The sequence below is a fragment of the Loxodonta africana genome, chromosome 22 (genome assembly GCF_030014295.1).
Source record: "Loxodonta africana isolate mLoxAfr1 chromosome 22, mLoxAfr1.hap2, whole genome shotgun sequence".
NCBI lineage: Eukaryota > Metazoa > Chordata > Mammalia > Proboscidea > Elephantidae > Loxodonta > Loxodonta africana.
This window is the reverse complement of record NC_087363.1, coordinates 54,980,902-55,004,360: the sequence shown is the minus strand read 5'-3', so window position 1 is coordinate 55,004,360 and position 23,459 is coordinate 54,980,902. Positions and strand designations below refer to the sequence as shown.

The window sequence follows — 23,459 nt, the reverse complement described above, 5'->3', positions numbered from 1 at the left end:
AAAATCCACAAAATACTGCAACAACTCAATAACAAAAAGACCAATAACCAATTAAAAAATGGGCAAAGGATATGAACAGACACTTCACCAAAGAAGACATTCAGGCAGCCAACAGACACATGAGAAAATGCTTCCGATCTTTAGCCATTAGAGAAATACAAATCAAAACTACAATGAGGTATCATCTCACCCCGACAATGGCGGCACTAATCTAAAAAACACAAAATAATAAATGTTGAAGAGGCTGTGAGGAGACTGGAACTCTTATGCACTGCTAGTGGGAATATAAAATGGTAAAATCCCTTTGGAAAATGATACAGCAATTCCCCAAAAAGCTAGAAATAGAAATGCCATGTGATCCTCCAATCCCAATCCTAAGAATATACCCTAGGGAATTAAGAGCCATCACAGGGATAGACATATTCATGCCCATGTTCACTGCAGTACTATTCACAATAGCAAAAAAGATGGAAACAACCTAAGTGCCCAACAACAGATGAATGGATAAGCAAATTATGGTACATACACACAACAGAATACTACACAACAATAAAGAACAATGATGAATCTGTGAAACACATCACAACATGGATGAATCTGGAGGGCATTATGATGAGTGAAATAAGCCAGTCACAAGAGGACAAATACTGTATGAGACCACTATCACAAGAACTCAAGAAAAGGTTTACACACAGAAAAAAACATTCTTTGATGGTTATGAGGCTGGGGAATAGGGAAAGGGAGAATCACTAACTAGATAGTAGGTAAGTATCAACTTTGGTGAAGGGAAGGAGAACACACAATACAGGTGAAGTGAGCACAACTGGCCCAAAGCAGAAGCATAAAAGTTTCCTAGAAACATCCAAACACTTTGAGAGACCAAGTAGCTGAAGGCTGGGGACCACCATAGACTTGGGGGACATCTAGGTCAACTGGCATGATGTTCTACACCCCACTTTGGTGAGTAGCATCTGTAGTCTTAAAAGCTTGCGGGCAGCCATGGAAGATGCAGCTATTGGTCTCATCCTGTCCTGAGCAATGGAGAATGAAGAAAACCAGACACAAGGAAAACACTAGCCCAAAGGACTAAAGGACCTCATAAAATCACAGCCTCCACCAGCCTGAGGCCAGAAGAACTAGATGGTGCCCGGCTACCACCAGCAACCACTCTGACAGAGATCACACCAGAGAGTCTCAGGCAGAATGGGAGAAAAATGTAGAACAGAATTCAAATTCAGGAAAAAAGACCAGACTTACTGGTCTGACAGAGACTGGAGGAACCCTCAAGAGTACAGCTCCCAGACATTCTGCTAACCCAGAACTGAAACTATTCCCAGAGCCCACTTCTCAGACAAAAATTAGGCAGGCCTATAAAACAAAAGCCAACATGTGAGGAACATGCTTCTTAGTTCAATCAAATATATGAGACCAAACGGGTAACTCCTGTCTAAGAGCAGGAGGAGGAGGCAGGAAGGGACAGGAACTGGACCAATAAACACAGGGAACCGGGGTGGAGAGAGGGAGTATGCTGTCTATCACACTGTGGAGACTGCAACCAACGTCACAAAACAATATGTGTATAAATTTTTGAATGAGAAATTTACTTGAGCTGTAAACTTTCACCTAAAAAAAAGTACAGTAAAATTAAAAAACAGACAAAAATGTAGTGAAAGTGATTTGGACAGGGATGTCCAGAAGAGCTCTAAGTAAAATTAGTTGAAATGTAGTAAAATAATATTCAATAGATTATTTCTGAACAAACTCATCAGTAAAATTGCAATGAATATTTAGATATATATAGAAACATGTCTGCCATTTTTTTAGAGTATAGAAATAATTCAAATAAAACAACTTAAGAATGCTAATATCTTTGACAAATCCTTGTTGTTAGCTGCCATTGAGTAGGCCCCCAACTCAGGGTCTTTAAAAAACAAAAAACAAAACATGTTGCCGTCGAGTTGATTTTGACTCACAGTGACCCTATAGGACAGAGTAGAACTGCCGCATATAGTTTTCAAGGAGTGCCTGGTGGATTCGAACTGCCGACCTTTGGGTTAGCAGCTATGGCACTTACATGGTCCCTAGGAATGCTAATAATCCTTTGATTTAAAAAAAAAAAAAAAAGTATATTATCTGTTAAATTAGTCTGTTTTTTGTTTCTTTTTATTGTTTTTTCTAACTCTTTTTTTTTCCCCTTCCCTGAAATAGAATGGACCAGAATTGGGCAGATGCAGAGTCAAAGCTTCATTTTGTTTTCCTCTTCACTCCTATTTTCCCTTAAAACCTCTCAGAGCTAAGCAGAGGTGTTGCAATTTTCAGTTTTTCCAGAAGCCATGTCCTTTTTCTACACTGCTGTCCACAGAACTACTCTGAAAAAGAACCTGTGGCCATGGGAGGAGCCTATTGTCACGGCTTACACAGGAGCTTAACAAGGAGAAGGTATTTCCCTAAATCATACAGCCTTGAGTTTTTTCTGAGACACACTACCATTTTAAAATGAGATCATTCATTCACAAACTACTTACTTACTAAGCAACCACTGTACATTAGTTTACTCTGACCTATAGGGTCACTGTGAGTGGGATTCGACTCGACGGCAACGGGTTTGGTTTTTTTCATTTTGGTTTGGTACTTCAGTTGCTGGGAATATAATGGTGAGGGAAATAAAAGACAGCCATTATCTTCATGGAGTTTACAGTCAAAAGCCAGGCATTAATCAAATGATTGTATAAATTAATGTAAAATTACAAAGTAATGCAAGCTCAGGGTAAATAGGGGTATCTATGGTTTCCTGAGGTCTCGGGGAATTGATAGTTGAATTAGATTTGCAATAGGAGTAGACGTTAGCTGGGAAAAGAGAATGAGAAAAAATGGTCTATCCTAGGGCATGTGCACAGACCTATAAGGCAGAAGAGAACAGGTTCTATTTGAGTAACTCAAGAACATTGGGTGACTAAATGGGGCTAGGGGGTATGGGATACCAGAAGTATCATAATCCACAAATTATTAGTATATTCTCAGAAAACTGAAAGTTCACTGTACCTGATTTCAGGTTCATATTTTCACCTTAAAGACAGTTTGTTAAAAAAAAATTTTTTGGTACCCTTTACAACTTTTAAATTTTGCTAGTACTACTTGATTATTCAATTATGTGGCCATTTAATTATACACATTTCTCCTAGGGAAAAAATATTTCCAAAATTTATCATATGTATAAACAGTAAATATATAAGCTAAGTTATCCTTGAAATAAATGCTAAGCAAAAACCTAATGTGTATAAAATGAAGTAAAACAGCAGCCTATGAACTTTTTCCCTATATTTCTCAGGTAATGATGGTAATGGATTTTTTTAACGTAATTTTATAACCAGTCTGCGCTGAAAGGAAAACACTGTATGGTGTGGTGAGCCATGCTCCAAAACAAAACCCATTGCCCTCGAGTCGATTCGGAACCATAGCGACCCTATAGGACAGAGTAGAACTGCCCCATAGGGTTTCCAAGGAGCACCTGGTGGATTCAAACTGTTGACCTTTTGGTTCACAGCTGAACTCTTAACCACTAAGACACCAGGGTTTCCAAGCCATGCTGGGAGAAAAAAAAAAATAAGCAAACAGATCATCACTAATTACAGATATGCTGAAAGTATACTGTGATATCTACCAGATGCTAAAAATCAAAGTATAAAATAAACTTCGGAATTGAGGGAACCTCTTGAACAGCGCAAATGTAGCGTGAACTTTCAGTATGACAAATTATCAGCAAAAGCTAATTGCCTAGTAAGCACTTTTGATGTAAGTGTTTCTGCTGGGCTGCCAAGAGGCATAATTTTCCCGTTTAAGGAAAAAACAACACCAAAAATTTTGACGGGTATTTGGAAGATTTGGAAGGCAAGGTTGAATAGGTGGGACTCCTCCTTCTTATCACTTTACACAGCCTGTTATTATATAGCTTCAATATTAATCGTTCATCTATCTCTGTGATGCCTTCCAAACTTTGATACTGCATGTAAAACATCTCCAACGGTCACTGAAAACTGTAGAACCTGCAGGCCCTCCTGGAACCTGGTTGGTGCTGTCTTCCGTCAAGGTCTCTGAAAGCAATTGGTGGTGGACTTGACTGACATTTGCAATATGGACCAATCCAATTAAACTTGGCCTCCCACCAATCCGAGATGTCTACAACAAAGTCACCTTCGTTACAAACGCACTACGCCGACCCAAGGAACAGAAATAATTGGCAGTCATTGAAACATGAAAGCAGGCCCTGGAAACAGTCTTCATTTTTCTGACTGATTAACAATTTCAACTGTCACTTGGTTGTCTGAACAGGTGATATTTAAGGCAGGTAATAAGCAATCTGTTAATTTAAAAACTTGCTTGATTTTCTTTGGTGCCAATTAACTGGAATAATCATCCCATTATAGGATTTACAGTCCCAGCTTGCCACATCATAACTGTTTCAAAAGAGTAACACATTAAAGATAAAAAAAAAACCTTGGGCAAAGATACTTCATGAGTATTTGGTTGTTTCTGTTGTTAGGTGCTGTCGAGTCAGTTCTGAATGAAACAAAAGAATGAAACACTGCCCAGTTCTGTGTCATCCTCACAATGCTTGCTATGTTTGAGCCCACTGTTGCAGTCACTGTGTCAGTCCATCTCATTGAAGATCTTCCTCTTTTTCCATGACCCTGTAGTTTACCAAGCATGATGTCCTTCTCCAGGGACTGGTCCTTCCTGAGAACATGTCCAAAGCACATAAGATGAAGTCTCGCCATCCTTGCTTCTAAGGAGCATTCTGAATGCACTTCTTCCAAGACAGATTTGTTCGTTCTTCTGGCAGTCCGTGGTATGTATATTCAGTATTCTTTGCCAACAGTATAATTCAAAAGCGTCAGTTCTTCTTTGGTTTTCCTTACTCACTGTCTGGCTTTCCCACGCATACGATAGATGGCTGAAAATACCATGGCTTGGGTCAGGCGCACCTTAGTCCTCAAAGTGACATCTTTGGTTTGTAATACTTTTTTAACACTTTTGCAACAGATTTGTCCAATGCAACACTTCATTTGACTTCTTAACTGCTGCTTCCATGGGCATTGATTGTGGATCCAAATAAAGTGAAATCCTTGACAACTGTAATCTTTTCTCCATTTATCATGACGTTGCTTATGGTCCAGTTGTGAGGATTTTTGTTTTCTTTATGTTGATGTGCAATCCATACTGAAGGCTGTAGTCTTTGGTCTTCTTCAATAAGTGCTTCAAGTCTTCTTTGCTTTCAGCAAACAAAGTTGTATTAAATTCCCAAGTTGCCTTAAAGATGTTAATTTTTCTCTGCTTTAACATCAAGTTCATATTAACAATTTGAGTTTTTTTTTTTTTTCTGGTCAGTGTAGTGTTTTGACGGAGTAACTAACGGGTAATTGGTGATCCAAGGTTGCTTAGCCCTTGTTCTCCCAATGATCTTAACTCAGTGTTTTACAAACTTCAGTCATTAGAGTCCCATCTTCATATTTTTTTGTCAATATCTTAGTACCAAATGCTCTATTATTATGTTTTTCTTAAATAGATTTGTTTTCTTAAATTCAAATTCATCTAATATGGACATGCAAATTTTTTTTTTTTTTTAAATTTTAAATGGAAAACCACACACCAAAACAATAAGGTACTGGCAAAATGAACACCAAAAAAACCCCAAAACAAACCTATTGCCATCAAGTAGATTCTGACTCATAGCGGCCCTAAAAGACAGAGTAGAACTGCCCCACAGAGTTTCCAAGGAGCAGCTGGTGGATTCAAACTGCTGACCTTTTGGTTAGGAGACGTAGCTCTTAACCACTTCACCACCAGGGTTTCAAAAAAAAAAAAAAAATGAACACAGTGAGAATATAATAATGTAAATGACTTCTAGGTGGACCTTGTTAAAATTTCTGAGCCTGAGATCTTTTCTTTTAATTCCAAAGGGAGGAGAGCAAATATTAGAGAATCATTAATGACAAACCTAACACCATTCTCCTTGGTAAACTAAACCATTCTTCCTGGTAAAACCAAAATGACTGAAACAAAATTGAAAATAGAATAGTTCTCTCTTGAGCCATTGTCATAAACAACAGTCACTGAAATAATTCAACATGGTGGTAGGCTACTAACGATAAAAAATGATACAAGAGTAAAAATTTAGCTCAGAGATTAAATCTCTCTTTTTTTTTTTTAATTTATCCTAATATTGGAAAGAAGAGAGACATTTTCACTGAGGGGATGTACGGTAAGACTGATGGATAAGAAAAGCAATTCATTGATATTAAGGAAGAAAAAAATCTCTGTTTCCTGGATACTTGACCAAGTTGTATGAAATGTCTTATGTTTACTTCTAGTTCCGATAACTATTGCTACATAACAAATTATCCCAAAACTTAGTGTCTTAAAAAAAATAAGCTTAGGAATGTGGCATTTGAGCTGGGATCCGTGGAGGCAGCTCATCTCTGTTTCACACCTCATAAACTGCGGATGACTTGACTGGGGACTGGCAAGCTCACTTGACTGACACGTAGGCTTTTGGCTGGGAGCTCAGCTAGACCTGGGGAATAGACACCTTGGTTTCTTTTGATGTGGACTTCTCCACAGACCATTTGGGTTTCCTCATTCTATGGTGGCTGGATTCCAAGAGCACTGGTGCCAAGGGAAGAAGGCAGAACTGCATGCATTTTTATGAGCTAGCCTTAGAATCACATAGCAACACTCCTGCTGTTTCTTATTGGTAGAGGCAGTCACAAGATCTGCTGAGTTTCAAGGGCAAAGGGCATAGACCAGACCATTCGATGGGGAGGAATGTCAAGGTCTTATTGCAAGACAGCATGTTGGAGGAGGTATGCTTTTGCAGTCATCTTTGGAAAATACAATCAGCCACGCCCCTCCAAAATCATTCAGTACTCTCCACTTTGTCTCTGCTTTGGGCAGCTACATTTAAGGACTGTATAAAAGGGTTCCATTAACTTGTGTCGTTTCTTGTTTGCCTCCAGTCAGGAGATGTAAGGTACAGAGAAGAGTGAGTTTGGGATATGTATTCACCAAGATTCATGCTTGCAGGGCTGTTTTGAGCTTACTGTGCCAAGAACCCAAAATTGGTTAAAAAACAAACTCCTGTTCTATACATCCTTCCTTTCATATCTGTAGTGTGCAAAAAAAAAAAAAAAAAAAAAACAGTCCGGAGTAAAGTCTTCAAGGGCTCAGGGAGAATAATATTTTAACTTCTCCCAGGAGAGTTGCTCAAAAAGAGATCATACTTACCTTTATTACAACTGCAACTGATGGATTCCAACAGGTTTGCTGATACTGGATTTTTTTAAATCACAAAATCATCTTGAAAATGATAATGAAGTAAAGAAGGAATGACTAGGTTTGGCATCAGTTGTGATTAGCAAACAGGCTATTTTTCTGGTAAAGAGCATGATCTATAATTTTAAAATTCAATATATCAAAAATGCCTTATTAAATCAAGGAGTGTTTTCTATAGTAAGAAAAGAAAAAAAAATCTAAAATTCCTGAATTCCAAGTTTAAATTTTTATTTAATTAATTAATTTATTTATATTGTGCTTTAGGTGAAAGTTTACAACTCAAGTTAATTTCTCATACAAAAATTTATACACATATTGTTATGTGACACTAGCTGCAATTCCTATAATGTGACAGCACACTCCCCCTCTCCATCCCACATTTTCCAAGTCCATCCAACCAGCTCCTGTCCCTTCCTGCCTTCTCATCCTGCCTCCAGACAGGAGCCATCCATTTGGTCTGTGTATCTGCTCGAACTAAGAAATCAACTCTTCATTAGTATTATTTTATGTTTTATAGTCCAGTCTAATCTTTGTCTGAAGAGTGGGCTTCCCAAATGGTTTTAGTTCTGGTTAACAAAGTATCCAGGGGGCATGGCTTTGGGGGTTTCTCCAGTCTCAGTCAGACCATAAAGGTGGTATTTTTCTATGAATTTGAGTTCTGCTTCATGCTTTTCTCCTGCTCCATCAGGGACTCTCTGTTATGTTCCCTGTCAGGGCCATCACTGGTGGAAGCTGGGCACCATCTAGTTCTTCTGGTTTCAGGCTGATGGAGTCTCTGGTTTATGTGGCCCTTTGTCTCCTGGGCTAATATTTTCCTTGTGTTTTTGATGTTCTTCACTCTCCTTTGCTCCAAGTGGGTTGAGATGAACTGATGCATCTTAGATGGCTGCTTGCAAGCTTTTAAATCCCCAGATGCCACTCACCAACATGGGATGCTGAACATTGTCTTAATAAAAATTGTTATGCCAATTGACCTAAGATATCCACCCCCCTACCCCAGGAACCATGATCCCCAGACCCCAAACACAGCTACTCTGTCCCTCTAAGTGTTTGGTTGTGTTCAGGGAACCTCTTAACCTTTGGTTTAGTTCAGTTGTGCTGACTTCCCCTGTACTGTGTGTTATCCTTCCCTTCACCTAAAATGATTCTTGTCTACTATCTAGTTAGAGAATTCCTCTCTCCCTTCCTCCCCACCCTTGTAACCATCAAAAGATGTTTTCTTCTGTGTTTAAATCTTTTCTTGAGTTCTTATAATAGTGGTCTCATACAGTATTTGTTCTTTTTCAAATGATCAATTTCAGCATAATGCCCTACAGATTCATCCATGTTGTGAGAGGTCCCGCGGATTTGTCATTATTCTTTATCATTGCGTAGTATTTCATTTTTTTTTTTTTTTTTTTTAGTATTCCATTGCATGTATGTACCATAATTTGTTTATCTATTTGTCTGCTGATGGGCACTCAGGTTGTTTCCATCTTTTTGCTATTGTGAACAGTGCTGCAATGAACCTGGGTGTGCATATATCTATTTGTGTGACAGCTCTTATTTCTCTAGGATATATTCTAAGCAGTGGGATTGCTGAATTGTATAGTACTTCTATTTTTGGTTTTTCAAAGAAGCACCAAATGGATTTCCAAAGTGGTTATACCATTTTACATTCCCACCAGCAGTCCAAAAGGGTTCCAGTCTCTCCACAACCTCTCCAACATTTATTATTTTGTGTTTTTTGGATTAGCATCTGCCTTGTTTGGGTGAGGTGGTATCTTACTGCAGTTTTGATTTGCATTTCGCTAATGGCTAATGATGATGAGCATTTCCTCATGTACCTGTTAGCTGCCTGAATGCCTTCTTTGGTGAAATGTCTGTTCCTATCCTTCGCCCATTTTTTAATTGGGTTATTGGTCTTTTTGCTGTTGAGGTGTTGCAGTATCCTGTAGATTTTAGAGATTAGACCCTTATCGGATATGTCATAGCCAAAATGTTTTTCCCTATCTCTAGGTTCTCTTTTCACTCTTTTGTTAAAGCCTCTTGATGAGCCTAAGTGTTTGATTTTTAGGAGTTTCCAGTTATCTAGTTTCTCTTCTGGTGTTTGTACATTTTTAGTTATGGTTTTTATTCTGTTTATGCCATGTATTAGGGCTCCTAGTGCTGCCCCTATTTTTCTTCCATGATCTTTATCATTTTAGATTTTAGATTTAGGCCTTTGATCCATTTTGAGTTAGTTTTTGTACACCATGCTAGGTATAGGTCTTGTTTCATTTTTGCAGGTGGATATCCACTTATGCTAGCACCGTTTGTTAAAGAAACTGCCTTTTCCCCATTTAACAGACTTTGGGCCTTTGTCAAATATCAGCTGCTCATAGGTGGATGAATTTATGTCTGGGTTCTCAATTCTGTTCCATTGGTCTATGTATCTGTTGTTGTAATAGTACCAGCCTGCTTTGACTACTGTGGTGGTATAATAGGTTGTAAAATCAGGTAGTGCGAGGCCTCCCACTTTGTTTTTCTTCTTCAGTAATGCTTTACTTATCCAGGGCCTCTTCCCTTTCCATATTAAGTTGGTGATTTGTTTCTCCATCTCATTAAAAAATGTCGTTGGAATTTGGATCAGGATTGCGTTGTATCTATAGATCGCTTTGGGTAGAACTGACATTTTCACAATGTTGAGTTTTCCTATCTATGAGTAACGTATGTTTTTCCACTTATAGAGGTCTTTTTTAGTTTCCTGCAATAGTCTTGTAGTTTTCTTTGTATAGGTCTTTTATGTCTCTCGTTGGATTTCTTCCTAAGTATTTTATCTTCATGGGGGCTATTGTAAATTTGGTGATTCCTCTTTGAAGGTTTCTTTGTTGGTGTAGAGGAATCCAAATGATTATTCTATGTTTATCTTGTATCCTGACAGTTTGCTGAAATGTTCTGTTAGTCTTCTTATGGGTTCTTTGGGGTTTTCTGTGTATAAGACCATATTATCTGCAAGTAGAGATACTTTTACTTCTTCCATATCAATTTGGATGCCCTTTATTTCTTTTTCTAACCTAATTGCTCTGGCTAGGGCCTCCAGCACAATGTTGAATTAGAGTGATAATAAACGGCATCCTTGTCTGGTTCCTCTTCTCAAGGGGAATGCTTTCAGGCTTTCTCCATTTAGGATGACGTAGGGTGTTGGCTTTGTAAAAATGTCCTTTATTATGTTGAGGAATTTCCCTTCTGTTCCTATTTTGCTGAGAGTTTTTATCATGAATGGGTGTTGGGCTTTGACAAAAAAAAAAAAAAAAAACTAGTGCCATTGTCAAATGCCTTTCTAATTCAATTGATAAGATCATGTGGTTCTTGTCTTTTATTTATATGGTAGATTACATTGATTGTTTTTCTAATGTTGAACCATCACTGAATACCTAGTATGAATCCTGCTTGGTCATGGTGAATTATTTTTTTGCCATGTTTTTCAATTCCCTTGGCTAGAATTTTGTTGAGGATTTTTGTGTCTGTGTTCATGTTCATTGGTCTGTAATTTTCTTTTTTTTGTGGTGTCTTTACCTGGTTTTGGTATCAGGGTTATGCTGGCTTCAGAGAATGAATCCAGGAGTATTCATTCCATCCTTTTCTATGCTCTGTAAGACCTTTAGTAGTAGTGGTGATATTGCCCATGTCATTTCTTATTCCAGTTATTTTCTGCCTCTCCTGTTTTCTTTTGTCAGTTTGGCCAATGGTCTATCGATTTTGTTGATCTTTTCAAAGAACCAGCTTTTGGTCTTATTTACTCAATTATTTTTCTCATCTCTATTTCATTTATTTCTGCTATAATTTTTATTATTTGCTTTCTTTCGGTGCCCGAGGGCTACTTTTGCTGCTCTTTTACTATTTCTTCAAGTTGTAGGGTTAATGTTTTGATTTTGGCCCTTTTGTCTTTTTGTATGCATGCATTTATTACTTTAAATTGACCTCTGAAGTACTGCTTTTGCTGTATTCCAGACATTCTGGTAGGATGTATGTGTTTTCATTCTCTTTTGATTCTATGAATGTCTTTATTCTAACCTTGATTTCTTCTCTAGCCCAGTAGTTTTTGATGAAGGTATTGTTCAGTCTGCATATATTTATTTATTTATTTTTTTCCTCACTTTTTCTGTTATTGATTTCTACTTTTATGGCTTTATGGTCAGAAAAAGATGCTTTGCAATATTTCAATGTTTTCAATTCTTTTAAGGTTTGCTTTGTGGCCTAATATGTAGTCTATTCTGGAGAATATTCCATGTGTGTTGGAAAAGAAAGTATACTTGGGTGGAGTGTTCTGTATATGTCTATGATGTCAAGTTGGTTGATTGTGGCATTTTGATCTTCCGTGTCTTTATTGAGCTTCTTTCTAGATGTTCTATCATTCCCTGAAATTCGTGTGTTGAAGTCTCTACTACTACTGTGGAGCTGTTATTTCTCTTTTCAGTGCTGTTAAGAGTTTGTTTTATGTATTTTGGTGCCCTGTCACTGGGTGCATATATATTTATTATGTCCTCCAGGTGTACTGATCCTTTAATCATTATATAGTGCCCTGCCTTACCCTTTATAGTGGATTTTACTTTAAAGTCAATTTTGTCAGAGATTAATATTGCCACTCCTGCTCTTTTTTGATTGTTGTTTGCTTGATTTTTTTTTTTCATCCTTTTGAGTTTTAGTTTGTTTGTGTCTTTGAGGCAAAAGTGTGTCTCTCGTAGGCAGCATATAGAAGGATCGTGGTTTTTTATTCATTCTGCAAAGCTCTTTCTCTTTATTGGTGCATTTAGTCTATTTACACTTGGTGTAACTATTGATAGGTATTAGTTTAGTGCTGTCATTTTGATGTATTTTTGTGTGTGGTGTGGACGGTTTCTTTGCTCCACTTAATTTTCTATGCTGAGTTGTTTTTCTTAGTGTATTTTCATCTTTTTCATTGTTGATTTTTTATTTACTGAGTCTTTATGTTTTCTTCTTTTTTATTTTGATGTGTAGATCTGTTTCAATGGGTTTTTTTAGGTCTGTTAGTTTCCTTTGTGGTTACTTTAAAATTCACCTCTATTTTTCTAAGTTTAAGCAATCTTTTTTTTTATTCCTTGATATCGCCTTAACTTCCTCTCCATATGAAAGTTCTATGACTACACTATTTAGTCCTTCTTTTCTGTTTTAATTTTTTCATCTTTTACATATTGACATCTCTGTTTCCCTATTTTCAGTGTTTTAGCTTTAACTTATTTTTGTGTCTTCGCTACTTGTTGGATATCTGATTGTTTTGTCCTGTATTCTAGTCTTGGGTTGTTATCTGATGTTACTGATTCTACAGATGGAGGACTCCTTTTAGTGTTTCTTGTAATTTTGGTTTGATTTTTATAAATTTTCTTAGCTGCTGTTTATCTGGAATTGCCCTAATTTCAGCTTCATATTTGAGAGATAGTTTTGTTGGATATGTAATTCTTGGCTTTTTTTGTTTTCCTTCAAGTCTTGATATATGTCATCCAATTGCCTTCTTGCCTTATGGTTTCTGCTGAGTAGTCAGAGTTTAGTTTTATTGACCTTCCTTTGTAGATGGCTTTTCGTTTATCCCCAGCTGCTTTAAAATTCTCTCTTTATCTTTGGTTTTGGCAAATTTGATTATAATATGTGTTGGTGACTTTCTTTTGGGATCTAGCCTGTAGAGGGTTCGATGAGCTTCTTGCATAGATATCTTCTCAACTTTCACAATATCAGGGAAGTTTTCTTGTCAGCAAAATTTCAACTATTCTCTCTGTATTTTCTGTTATCCCTCCTGTTCTGGTATACCAATCACTCGTAGGATATTCGTCTTGATAGAATCCCACATAATTTTTAGGGTTTCTTCATTTTTTAAAACTCTTTTATCTGATTTTTCCTCAAATAAGTTGGTGTCAAGTGCTTTATCATCAATCTCACTAGTTCTGACATCCATTGCCTCAATTCTACTCCTTTGACTTTCTATTGAGTTGCCTAATTCTGAAGTTTTATTGTAACCTTTTGCATTTCTATTTGCTGCTTCGCTATGGATTCTAGCAGCCTGTTAAATTTGTCATTCTGCTCTCGTACAGCTGCACATATGCCCAAATAGGCTAGGCGTGTGAAGTATTTTGATTACTGGTGTCTTTAAACTCTTATGTCCGGTCACCAGGTGGTTTGAGCTGCTACTAGATGTGTGAGCCCAGGAGTCCATTTACTTTTCTTGTGGGGATTTAGCTCAGGCGTCCAGGTCATTGGTCACTAAGCATGTGGTGGAGGCTCTCACCTACCATCCTAGACAGGCCAGGCTATGTACAGGTGATTGGAGCAGGAACAGGTATCTGGCTGCAGTATGGGGTTATGTGCTAAGGAAAGTAGGGGGCTGACGGCTGCCACTGAGTGCCTGGTGGAGGCGCATCCTTGGTCCCCTGGAGTGCATAGGTGAGTAGGTATTGCAGCCAGACTTTGGGCACCCAATGCTGTTGGCTGTAAGGACTGGGAGGCACCACTTATTTTTGGACCCTTCTGCATTTAAAATTTTAAATTACACAAACCATCCATTCTTCACATTGTTATTCATGTTCAGATCAATCAAGTGTTAGAATTAAATATTATGTCTTACAAATGAAAAGGCTTTCTTTCTTGAAATTGGAGTATAAAATCTAAGCCAGCATGAATTACAAATAAATAATAAAAAGACAAATAGCTCAATTAGAAATTGGCAAAGGGCTTGACTAGGCATTTCTCCAAAGAAGATATGCAAATGGCCAATAAGCACATGCAAAAATGTTCAACAACATTAGCCATTAGTCTGATACAAGTCAAAACCACAATTACATGCCACTTCATACCCACCATCACAGCCATAATAAAGAAGGCAGATAATAATAAGTGTTGGCCAGGATTTGGAGAAATTGGAAGCCTCATATGCTACTGGTGGGAATGTAAAATGGTCCTGCCACTTTGGAAAACATTTTGGCAGTTCCTCAAATGGTTATACACAGAGTTAGCATATTATCCAGCTATTCTATTCCTAGGTATATACCTAGGAGAAATGAAAACATAAGTCCACACAAAAACTTGTGAGTGAATAGTCATAGTACCTTTATCAATAACAGCCAAAAAGTGGAACAACTCAAATGTTCATGAACTGATGGATATACAAAATGTGGTTTATCTATAAAAGGGAATATTACTCCACAATAAAAAGTAATGAAGTACTGATACTGCATGGATGAACCTTGAATACACTGTTCTAAATGAAAGAAGCCAGTCTTAAAAGACCACATATTATATGATTTCATTTATATGAAATATACGGAACAGGCACATCTATACCAAAAAAACCAAACTCATTGCCATCAATTCAAATACGACTCATAAGTGGAGTACAGGGCATTTTTCAGGAAGTTAAACTATTCTGTAGGATACTATAATGGTGGGCATGTAACATTACACATTTGTCAAAACCCATCAGACTGACTGATGAGTCCTAATGTAAACTATGGACATTAGTTAAATATAATGTGTCGGTATTGGTTCATCAGTTGTAACAAACATAACATACCAGTGTAAGATGCTAATAACCGGAAAAACTGTGAGCAGAAGGTACATGAATGCTCTGTAACTCATACACAATTTGTTTGTACACCTAAAACTTCTCCAAAATATAAACCGTATTTAGAAAAAAAAAAACATCAGAGTATTACCACAAGTAGTTTTTGGAATAAGTACTTTGTCTCAGGTCAGATTAGTGCTCTGCCTCAGATTTAAAATACACTTATCATCTTTTACATAGTTTTATATTCTAATAAACCAAAACCAAACCCATTGTCGTCAAGTCAATTCCAACCCACAGCAACCCTATAGGACAGAGCATAACTGCCCCCATAGGGTTTCCAAGGAGTGGCTAGTGGATACGGACTGCCAACCTTTTGGTTAGCAGCCAAGCTCTTAACCACTGTGCCACCAAGGCTCTTTCTATTGTGATAGAAGTGTTATTTTCAAATGTTCAGTCTTTACACACAAATAATTCCGTGAAATCAATCAATTCAAAGTGACCATATCATATTATTACACACAAGGATCGCTTTCAAGGATATTCTTTTCTACTTTCAAGAGCTGGAAAATACATCAAGTCTCAAGCTCACGAGAAGCTGCCGCAACTAGAGTGAGACTATGGCCTGTGGGAGATAAATCATATTGAAGTGAGCCAGTTAAGCGAATGGCAGATTTGTTGTCACAGCTAAACTTCTTATTGCTTCCAGTGACTTTTATCCACACATTCTAATTCATCATAGATTCAATTCCACAAAATGTTTGCAAAGCTTTATAGCTTGGCTCTAGACATTTTTCATTCCTTAAACACCCATACCACATCAGGTATATCAAAGTATATCAGTTTCAACATTCTACACTATATATTGAACTTCCATCCTATAGGATGTTTGAAGTTCAAAAGTTTTTACATTCAGTGTGTCCCCATCATATTGGATGTTTCAGTTCAAAAGTAAGTTTATTAGGCAAGTCAGAATTATCCATAAAACCCCAAAACCAAGCCAGTTGCTGTCAAATTGATTCCAACTCAAGGTGACCCTGGTGTCCCTTAAATCTTAAATTGCCAGGCTTTAAGTTTTTTTTTTTTTTTTTTAAGTCCTTAGATGCTTCTCAGTCAATAGTGTTCTTTTGTTTCTCTTGAACTTTGGACTGTTGCCTCCCTTTTCCTGTTAGTTGGAGCTAATCTCTAAGTTAAAGTAGTGAAAGAAAGATATTATCCTGGGGTCAATAATGATGTATCTCTCTCCTTTCTCCTGTCTCTCTCTCTTCCCCTGCCTCTTTCTCTCTCTCTTTCTCTCTCTCTCTCTGTTTTGGCTGAGTGCATTTGGCTGAGTTGAACTTGCTTTGTTAAATGTGGAATGACCAAACGTTAGGAGTCCCTGGGTGGTACAGATGACTTGTTAAGTGCTCAATTAATAGCTGAGAGGTTGGCAGTTCAAAACTACCCAGAGCCACCTTAGAAGAAAGGCCTGGTGATCTCCTTCTGAAAGGTCACAGCATTGAAAACCCTACAGAGCATTTCTACTCTGCACACATGGTGTCATCGTGAATCAGAACTGACTTGATGGCAGCTGACAATAATATGAGAAAATGTTACTGTATATATATTACTGGACAATGAATAAGGAAGACCGAAGAATTGACACCTTTGAATTGTGGCGTTGGCGAAGAATATTGAATATACCATGGACTGCCAAAAGAACGAACAAATCTGTCTTGGAAGAAGTACAACCAGAATGCTCCTTAGAGCAAAGATGGCGAGACTGAGTCTTACATACTTTGGACATCTTGTCAGGAGAGATTAGTCCCTGGAGAAGGACATGATGCTTGGCAGAGTATAGGGTCAGCGGAAAAGAGGAAGACCCTCAATGAGGTAGATTGACACAGTGGCTGCAACAATGAGCTCAAGCATAACAATGATTGTAAGGACCTAGCAGTGTTTCATTCTGTTGTGCATAGGGTTGCTATGAGTTGGAACCGACTCGACGGCACCTAACAACAACAACAACATATATTACTAGGCTTGAGTCTTATAACTATGTATATGTGAAATGAAAGTATATATGTGTGACTGTATACACTCTTACCAATGTATGCACAATTACATATTATATATCAAGGTATCTAGACATTTATAGGGACCTTACCAGATGGAATATACAGGAGTTCAAATTGACTACATCTGTGAAAAGAGATGATGGAAAAACTCAATATCATCAGAACAAGGCCGGGGCCAACTGCAGAACAGACCATCAACTGCTCATATGCAAGTTCGAGTTGAAGCTGAAGACAATTAAAAAAAGTCCACAAGAGCCAAAATATGACCTTGAGTATATCCTATTGAATTTAGAGACTGACCATCACGAGAATAGATTTTACACATTGAACACTAATGACTGAAGACTAGACGAGTTGTGGGATGATGTCAATGACACTATACATGAAGAAAGCAAAAGGTCATTAAAAAGACAGGAAAGAAAGAAAAGACCAAAATAGATGTCAGAAGAGACTCTGGAACTTGCTCTTGAATTTAAAGCAGCTAAAACGAATGGAAGAAACGAAGTAGAGCTGAACAGATGATTTCAAGGGGCAGCTTGAAAAGACAAAGTATTATAATGAAAAGTGCAAAGAGCTGGCATTAGAAAACCAAAAGGGAAGAACTAGCTCAGAATTTCTCAAGCTGAAAGAACTGAAGAAAAAATGCAAGGCTTGAATTGCAATATTTAAGGATTCTATAGGCAAAAAAATAAATAAATAAAAAATAAAAAAATTTATTTTTTTATAGGCAAAATGGAAACCCTGGTGGCATAGTGGCTAAGTGCTACAGCTGCTAACCAAAGGGTCGGCAGCTCGAATCCACCAGCCACTCCTTGGAAACTCTATGGGGCAGCTCTACTCTGTCCTATAGGGTCGCTATGAGTCAGAATTGACTTGATGGCAACGGGTTTTGGGTTATAGGCAAAATATTAAATGATACAGGAAGCATCAAAAGAAGACAGAAGGAATACACAGAGTCGCTGTATCAAAAAGAATTGGTCAACATTCAATCACTTCAGGAGGCAGCATAAGATCAAGAACTGATGGTATCGATGGAAAAAGCTGCACTGAAGGCATTGGCAAAAAACAAGGTTCCAGGAATTGGAAGAGTACCAACTGAGATGTTTCAACAAACATGCAATGCTGGAAGCATTCACTTGTCTCTGCCAAGAAATTTGTGCCCACTTTTCCTTGTGACCTGTCCTCTTGGCATCCATGGATCTTTGGACAACTGGTGCCCCTGTTTTGTTGATGCCCTAAGCATGTGCTTATCTTGCTTATTGGGTAATCCGTCCCTGAACTCACCTACTGTCATCATCTTACAACAACAGTGTCTAGAGCTTATGTGTATCTGAACACAAATCCCCCACTTTTTTAGTTACTTCACTATGGTGCCTCTTACTGAGATTTGCTTGGCAACCAGTAGTCTTAAGAGGAAGCCTTTTACAGCTGGCTTGATTTTATGACTTTGATTTGTTCATTAGGCACAGGCTGAAGCCTGTCTTTGGACCCATATTTCTCCTTTGTGATGTGCCAATTTGTTTTACTAAACTTTTCTTACTGTGTCTACTGTCATCACGCTCGTTTGCCATGATGTTCAAGTCGACACAAGAGATTTGTTTCAGCTTTTTAAGCTTCTGAATTTTTCCCTAAAGCTGTGTGTTTTTGAAAACTCACAAATGAGTACTGAATACCTCATATAGTCCCAAAGATAACTAACAGAATTGGTTGAAAAGACTGAGCTGGACTTTCCATGATCTAAACCACCCTTCCCATTTTATAAATGAGGCTCTTACTATCCACTTCTTGAAGCAACTTTCCCATTTACCAGTCTCCTCCCTTGCATCTTGTTGCTTTTGAAAACAGGGGGTATATTCATGAACATACTGAGATAAATGATAAGCAGACTTTTTAGTTATTAATGTGAGTGCTGCAATGAATACACAATCAGAGAACAAGGGTTGTTATATGATTCCCTTCTCACGCAACAGAAAAACCATGTACTTAATTGCCTGTGCTTGAGGTTAATGTCGTTTTGTACGGCTTACCGTTTTATACTGATTGGAGAATATTAAGTTACTAATGGCACAAGTCAATAAAACAAATTCATAGGCCATGAACTAGCATGTTAGGAAAAGGACAGAATTGGCAAGTGATAGCATTAATTTATGAAATTTCACGTTTCAGATACCTGCTTCTTGTACAGCAATGACTTTATGCCTTACGAAGAACTTTTTCAGGGCTGCATAAACCAAGAGTAGTTAAATTACATTATAAACTCGGATATTCCTAACTCTAAGCCCCTTTTACAGAAAGTGAAAATCCAACTCAGTCTTAGTGAGTATTTCCCAGAGACTGTTTGATTAGAATCAAACTACTTTGGACTTTCATTCCTCTAATGTGTATTTACTTAGCATTAACAAAGATGGAGGGCACTGAGTTGGGTAAGATATTATCAACAGCTTATAGACCAGCTGATAAAGCCTAAAGGTAATTATCTACAATATTCAACAAAGGTAACTAATGTTTCCAATGAAATTCTATGTCTAATAATTAAAATTAAAAGTACAGCTGGTTTAGAGGAGAAGCCTTCTGCAGATTGGTAAAGGGGATTTTATGAAGGTATCATTTCAGTCTTTTGTCCTTTCCCTTGCCACCTGCCCAGGGAAAGGTAGATGACAGAAGACCCTCACTATGGAGTAGAGAGCTGACTGAGAGTACCAGCATGTGTCTTTTCCTGTTGGATTAAAATAACAAGTTTGTTTTTTTTTTTGATTAGCATTTAAAGCAATACTAGCAGAAATGCTAAAGGGTGGTAGAAACTGGGGAAGTTCTGGTAAGCCTGGGACCGGTCAGAACAATTCAAAGCTCGGACCTCTAAAAAATGTGAATTAGGCAGATGGTTGAAAACAGAAATGGTTACTGAAATTGTACTTAATTGTAATTAGGTATCTAAACATCTTCATTTTTTTTTTCTTTTAAAATAGCATCCTTTCAAATTGCATAGGATCCTAATACGTTGTATAAAAAAATTTTTTTTGATACACGTATAATATGCTGACGTCAAATTAATTCTGACTCATAGAGACCCTATACGACAGAGTAGGACTGTCTCAAAGGGTTTCCAAGGCTGTAAATCTTTATGGAAGCATACTGCCACATCTTTCTCCCACATAGCATCTTGTGGGTTCCAACCGCCAACCTTTTAGTTAGCAGCCAAGTGGTTAACCACTGTGCCACCAGGCTCCTTATGTACACATACATACTTTTAATAGGTCTTTATTGAATGACTATATATGTGCTGCCCATCATATGGTTTTCTTCTTTAGGGAAGCTTACATGCTAAATCCAGACTTGACTAAGCAGCCCCTGACATCTTAGCCAAGCTTAATGAAGAAATACCTGAGTCAATGCAAATAGCCTGCAAAGGAGACTGGCTTTCAATCTGGATTCACAGATGTGACATGGGCTGTAAAGGCTGTCTGGTTTCCCAGCACTGAGTCTTCTTAAACAAATCCACAGAAAGGGTCAACTTTTCCTCCAAATCTACAATTTTTTTCTCACATAGGACCATCATAATCGAGGGGAGAGAACAGAACATTAGAAAGCACTTAAACTTTGGGGACACGCAAGTCTAGGCTTGAATATAAGCTCCACCACTAAGTAGCTGCGTGACCCTGGGCAAGTTCATATACTCTTCTAATCCCCATTTTGTGTATCTGTGAAATGGAGATTCTTACTAGGAATGTCCAGTGCTACTGTGAGCATTCCTGGGGATGAAGTACCTGGCCTGACACACAGGGGGTGTTTAACAAGTTGTGACTTCCCTCCCACTTCATCATAAATAGGTCACATGGAAAGTAAAAACCTGTATAAGAAAAGTGTCCCTTCCATGGGATACTAAAAACAAAATTATCATGAATAATAATAACTTTTAATATAAATAAACATACCCATTCAAAAAAACCCACAACCATCAAGTCAATTCGGACTCATAGCAACCCTATATGATAGATTAAACCTGCCCATAGGGTTTCCAAGGCTGTAAATCTTTTTGGAATCAGATCAGATTGCCATATCTGTTCCTGCAGATCAGCTGTTGTGTTCAAACTGCTGACCTTTTGGTTAGCAGCCAAGTGCTTAACCACTGCACCACCAAGTCACAAAAAACTTGCTGCCGTTGAGTCAATTCTGACTCATAGCAACCCTGTAAGACACAGTAGAACTACCCTGTACAATTTCCGAGGAGTGCCTGATGGATTCGAACTGCCGGCCTTTTGGTTAGCAGCCGTAGCTCTTAAACCCTATATCACTGGGGTTTCCATGCATAACTTTAACGAAAATTATAAATTATAGGTCAAAGTAAATGTGCACACTTTCTGGTAATTATAAAAAATAACATTAGATCACAACAGAATTGAGAGTGTCTGTTATTACTCATTTAACCAACATTTCTCCAGCATCGCCTATGTGTCAGATGTTTGTTTAGAGACAAGGTATCAGAGCACCACACAATTTAAGAAGCATAAAGAAAGCATTACAACTTACCCCACCGACTTTCTCAAAGTGAGATCCTTCTTTCTTAAAATCTGTGAGCGCCCCATTGAAATACCAGGTAAACATGATGTCTAACAGGGGGTCGTGTTGTACCTGGCAAGGCAAAATGACACTCTCGCCAACCGAGACATCCATGTTTGAAGGTGCCAAAGTTATTCTCGTTGGTTCTATTGGGGAAAAAAATTGTTAAAGTGAAACTTATAGCATTTTTACTGTGAGGAAAACAATTTACACAGCCAGATTGTTAATCACTGTATGTGTGTGTGTTCATATATACACATGTACACACACACACACACATATAAGTACAGGCTACCAGGTTAAAGTATAGACAATTTGATGCAGAGCTATTACACATTTCATTGGATCCACAGATTCTTGTTACACGAATGAGAATACCTGAGTTGAAATATCAAAGTCATCTGTAAACAGTGGTCATAAGACTATTACGAAACCAATTTCAACTTAGTTCTATGGTTTTGTGAAATACAGGGGTAGAAAGTGAAACCACTGTGTTTTCTCCAACTTTGAATGACTGGCAAGTACAATACTACCAACATAAATAAGAAATAGGCCCAAACATTTAAGGTTACCATGGATTTGAAAGACACAAAAGATAGTTAGAATGGTTAAAACAAAACAAAAAAAAGGAATACTACGTTAAGGTGTTACTTCATGCCTGTTACTTCCCCCAGTGCAAGTGTCTATATGTACATTGCCTTCTCCCTGTCATCCCCATAGCCCTTCCATTCACAGTGAACTAAACTTCTCAGGATGCCACTTTTCCACAGCTCCTCCTCGTTTCTTTCCTCCGTGTTGCAGCGGAAGTCCTCAAGAGTCATCTATATATGTTGTCTGCTATTCCTCTATTAAATTCTCTCTTTAACCCATTCCAGTCAGGTTTCCCCCACCCCCAAACCACCTGCTCTCATCAAAGTCACCAATAACCCTTCCACTAATCCCAATGATGAATCTTTGGTCTCATTTTACTCGACCTCAGCAGCATCTGCTACACTTGATCACGGTCTTCTCCTTACTCATTTTCTTTACTTAGTTTCTGCAACATCACACTCTTTCTTTTCTCCTACCATGCTGGTCACTCCATTTCTGTCTCCTTTTATGGTTCCTTTCTTTTCTCAAACTTCGTAATGTTACCGTGTCTCAAGCTTAGTCCTTGGTCTTTTTTATTCTCTGTATTCATCACTGTCTTGGTGATTTCATCTAGTCCTAATAATTCCTGAATGTTTGTCTCCATCCTTGACCTTTCTCCCCAAATGCAAATTCATACCTACTCAACAGCTCCACTTGGGTGTTGTGAGAGATATTAATGTTGTTCAACACTATTTCCCATTTTCCTCTTCCAGAGCAGAGTAGAAGTAAATTCTTAACCCCTTTGAATTCTGGCATAGTCATGAGTATAATCAGAAGTTATGCATGGCACTGGCAGGCAGACATCTGGAAGAACTAACGGGCAGTCATACTTGTCTTCTTCTTCCTTCTAGGGTGACAGGCAACACGTCAGATGGTGGAGGTACTGGAACCTTCATTTCTGAGTGAGGAGCCACTGTGGACTTGCAGCACGAGCAAAAGTATTTTACTACAGAATACCCTGGTTTGCTTTATGAACACTGAATCCAATAAACATCTCAAACGTAATACCTCCAAAACCGAACCCCTGATCTTCTTTCTCTCCAAACCTGTCTAGTCTCCAGCCTTTCCCATCTAAGCTCACCAAACACCCTGCAGCCTCCTTTCTTTCTCTTGGACCTCGAATCTAATCTGTGAGTAAATCCTGGTGACTCTACATATAGAATATATGCAGTCTGATCCCTTCTCTTCCACTCCTCTGCTGCTCCCTTCATTTGGGCCATTATCACCTCCTGCCTAGAATCCCGCAATGGCCTCTGAGACCTCTCCAGTTTCCACCCTTGGCTCCCCACAGTCTGTTCTCAACACAGCAGCTAGAGTCATCCGTTAACAATGTATTCCAGATCATGTCATTCTTG

The 23,459-nt window shown here is 38.1% G+C and overlaps 1 protein-coding gene across 5 annotated transcripts in view; it reads right to left on the bottom strand.

Moving 5' to 3' along the window:
• CNTN3 (contactin 3) overlaps positions 1–23,459 on the bottom strand; it is a 299,041-nt gene that overhangs the window by 57,907 nt on the left and 217,675 nt on the right. For 4 of the 5 annotated variants that reach the window (XM_010590045.3, XM_023548010.2, XM_023548009.2 and 1 more), the window contains one exon: positions 21,445–21,620. In XM_010590045.3, coding sequence (XP_010588347.3) covers positions 21,445–21,620 — 176 coding nt within the window. Of the gene's footprint in view, positions 1–11,936; positions 11,942–21,444; positions 21,621–23,459 lie in introns of all 5 variants that reach the window. The other variant, XM_023548007.2, reaches the window with a different exon arrangement.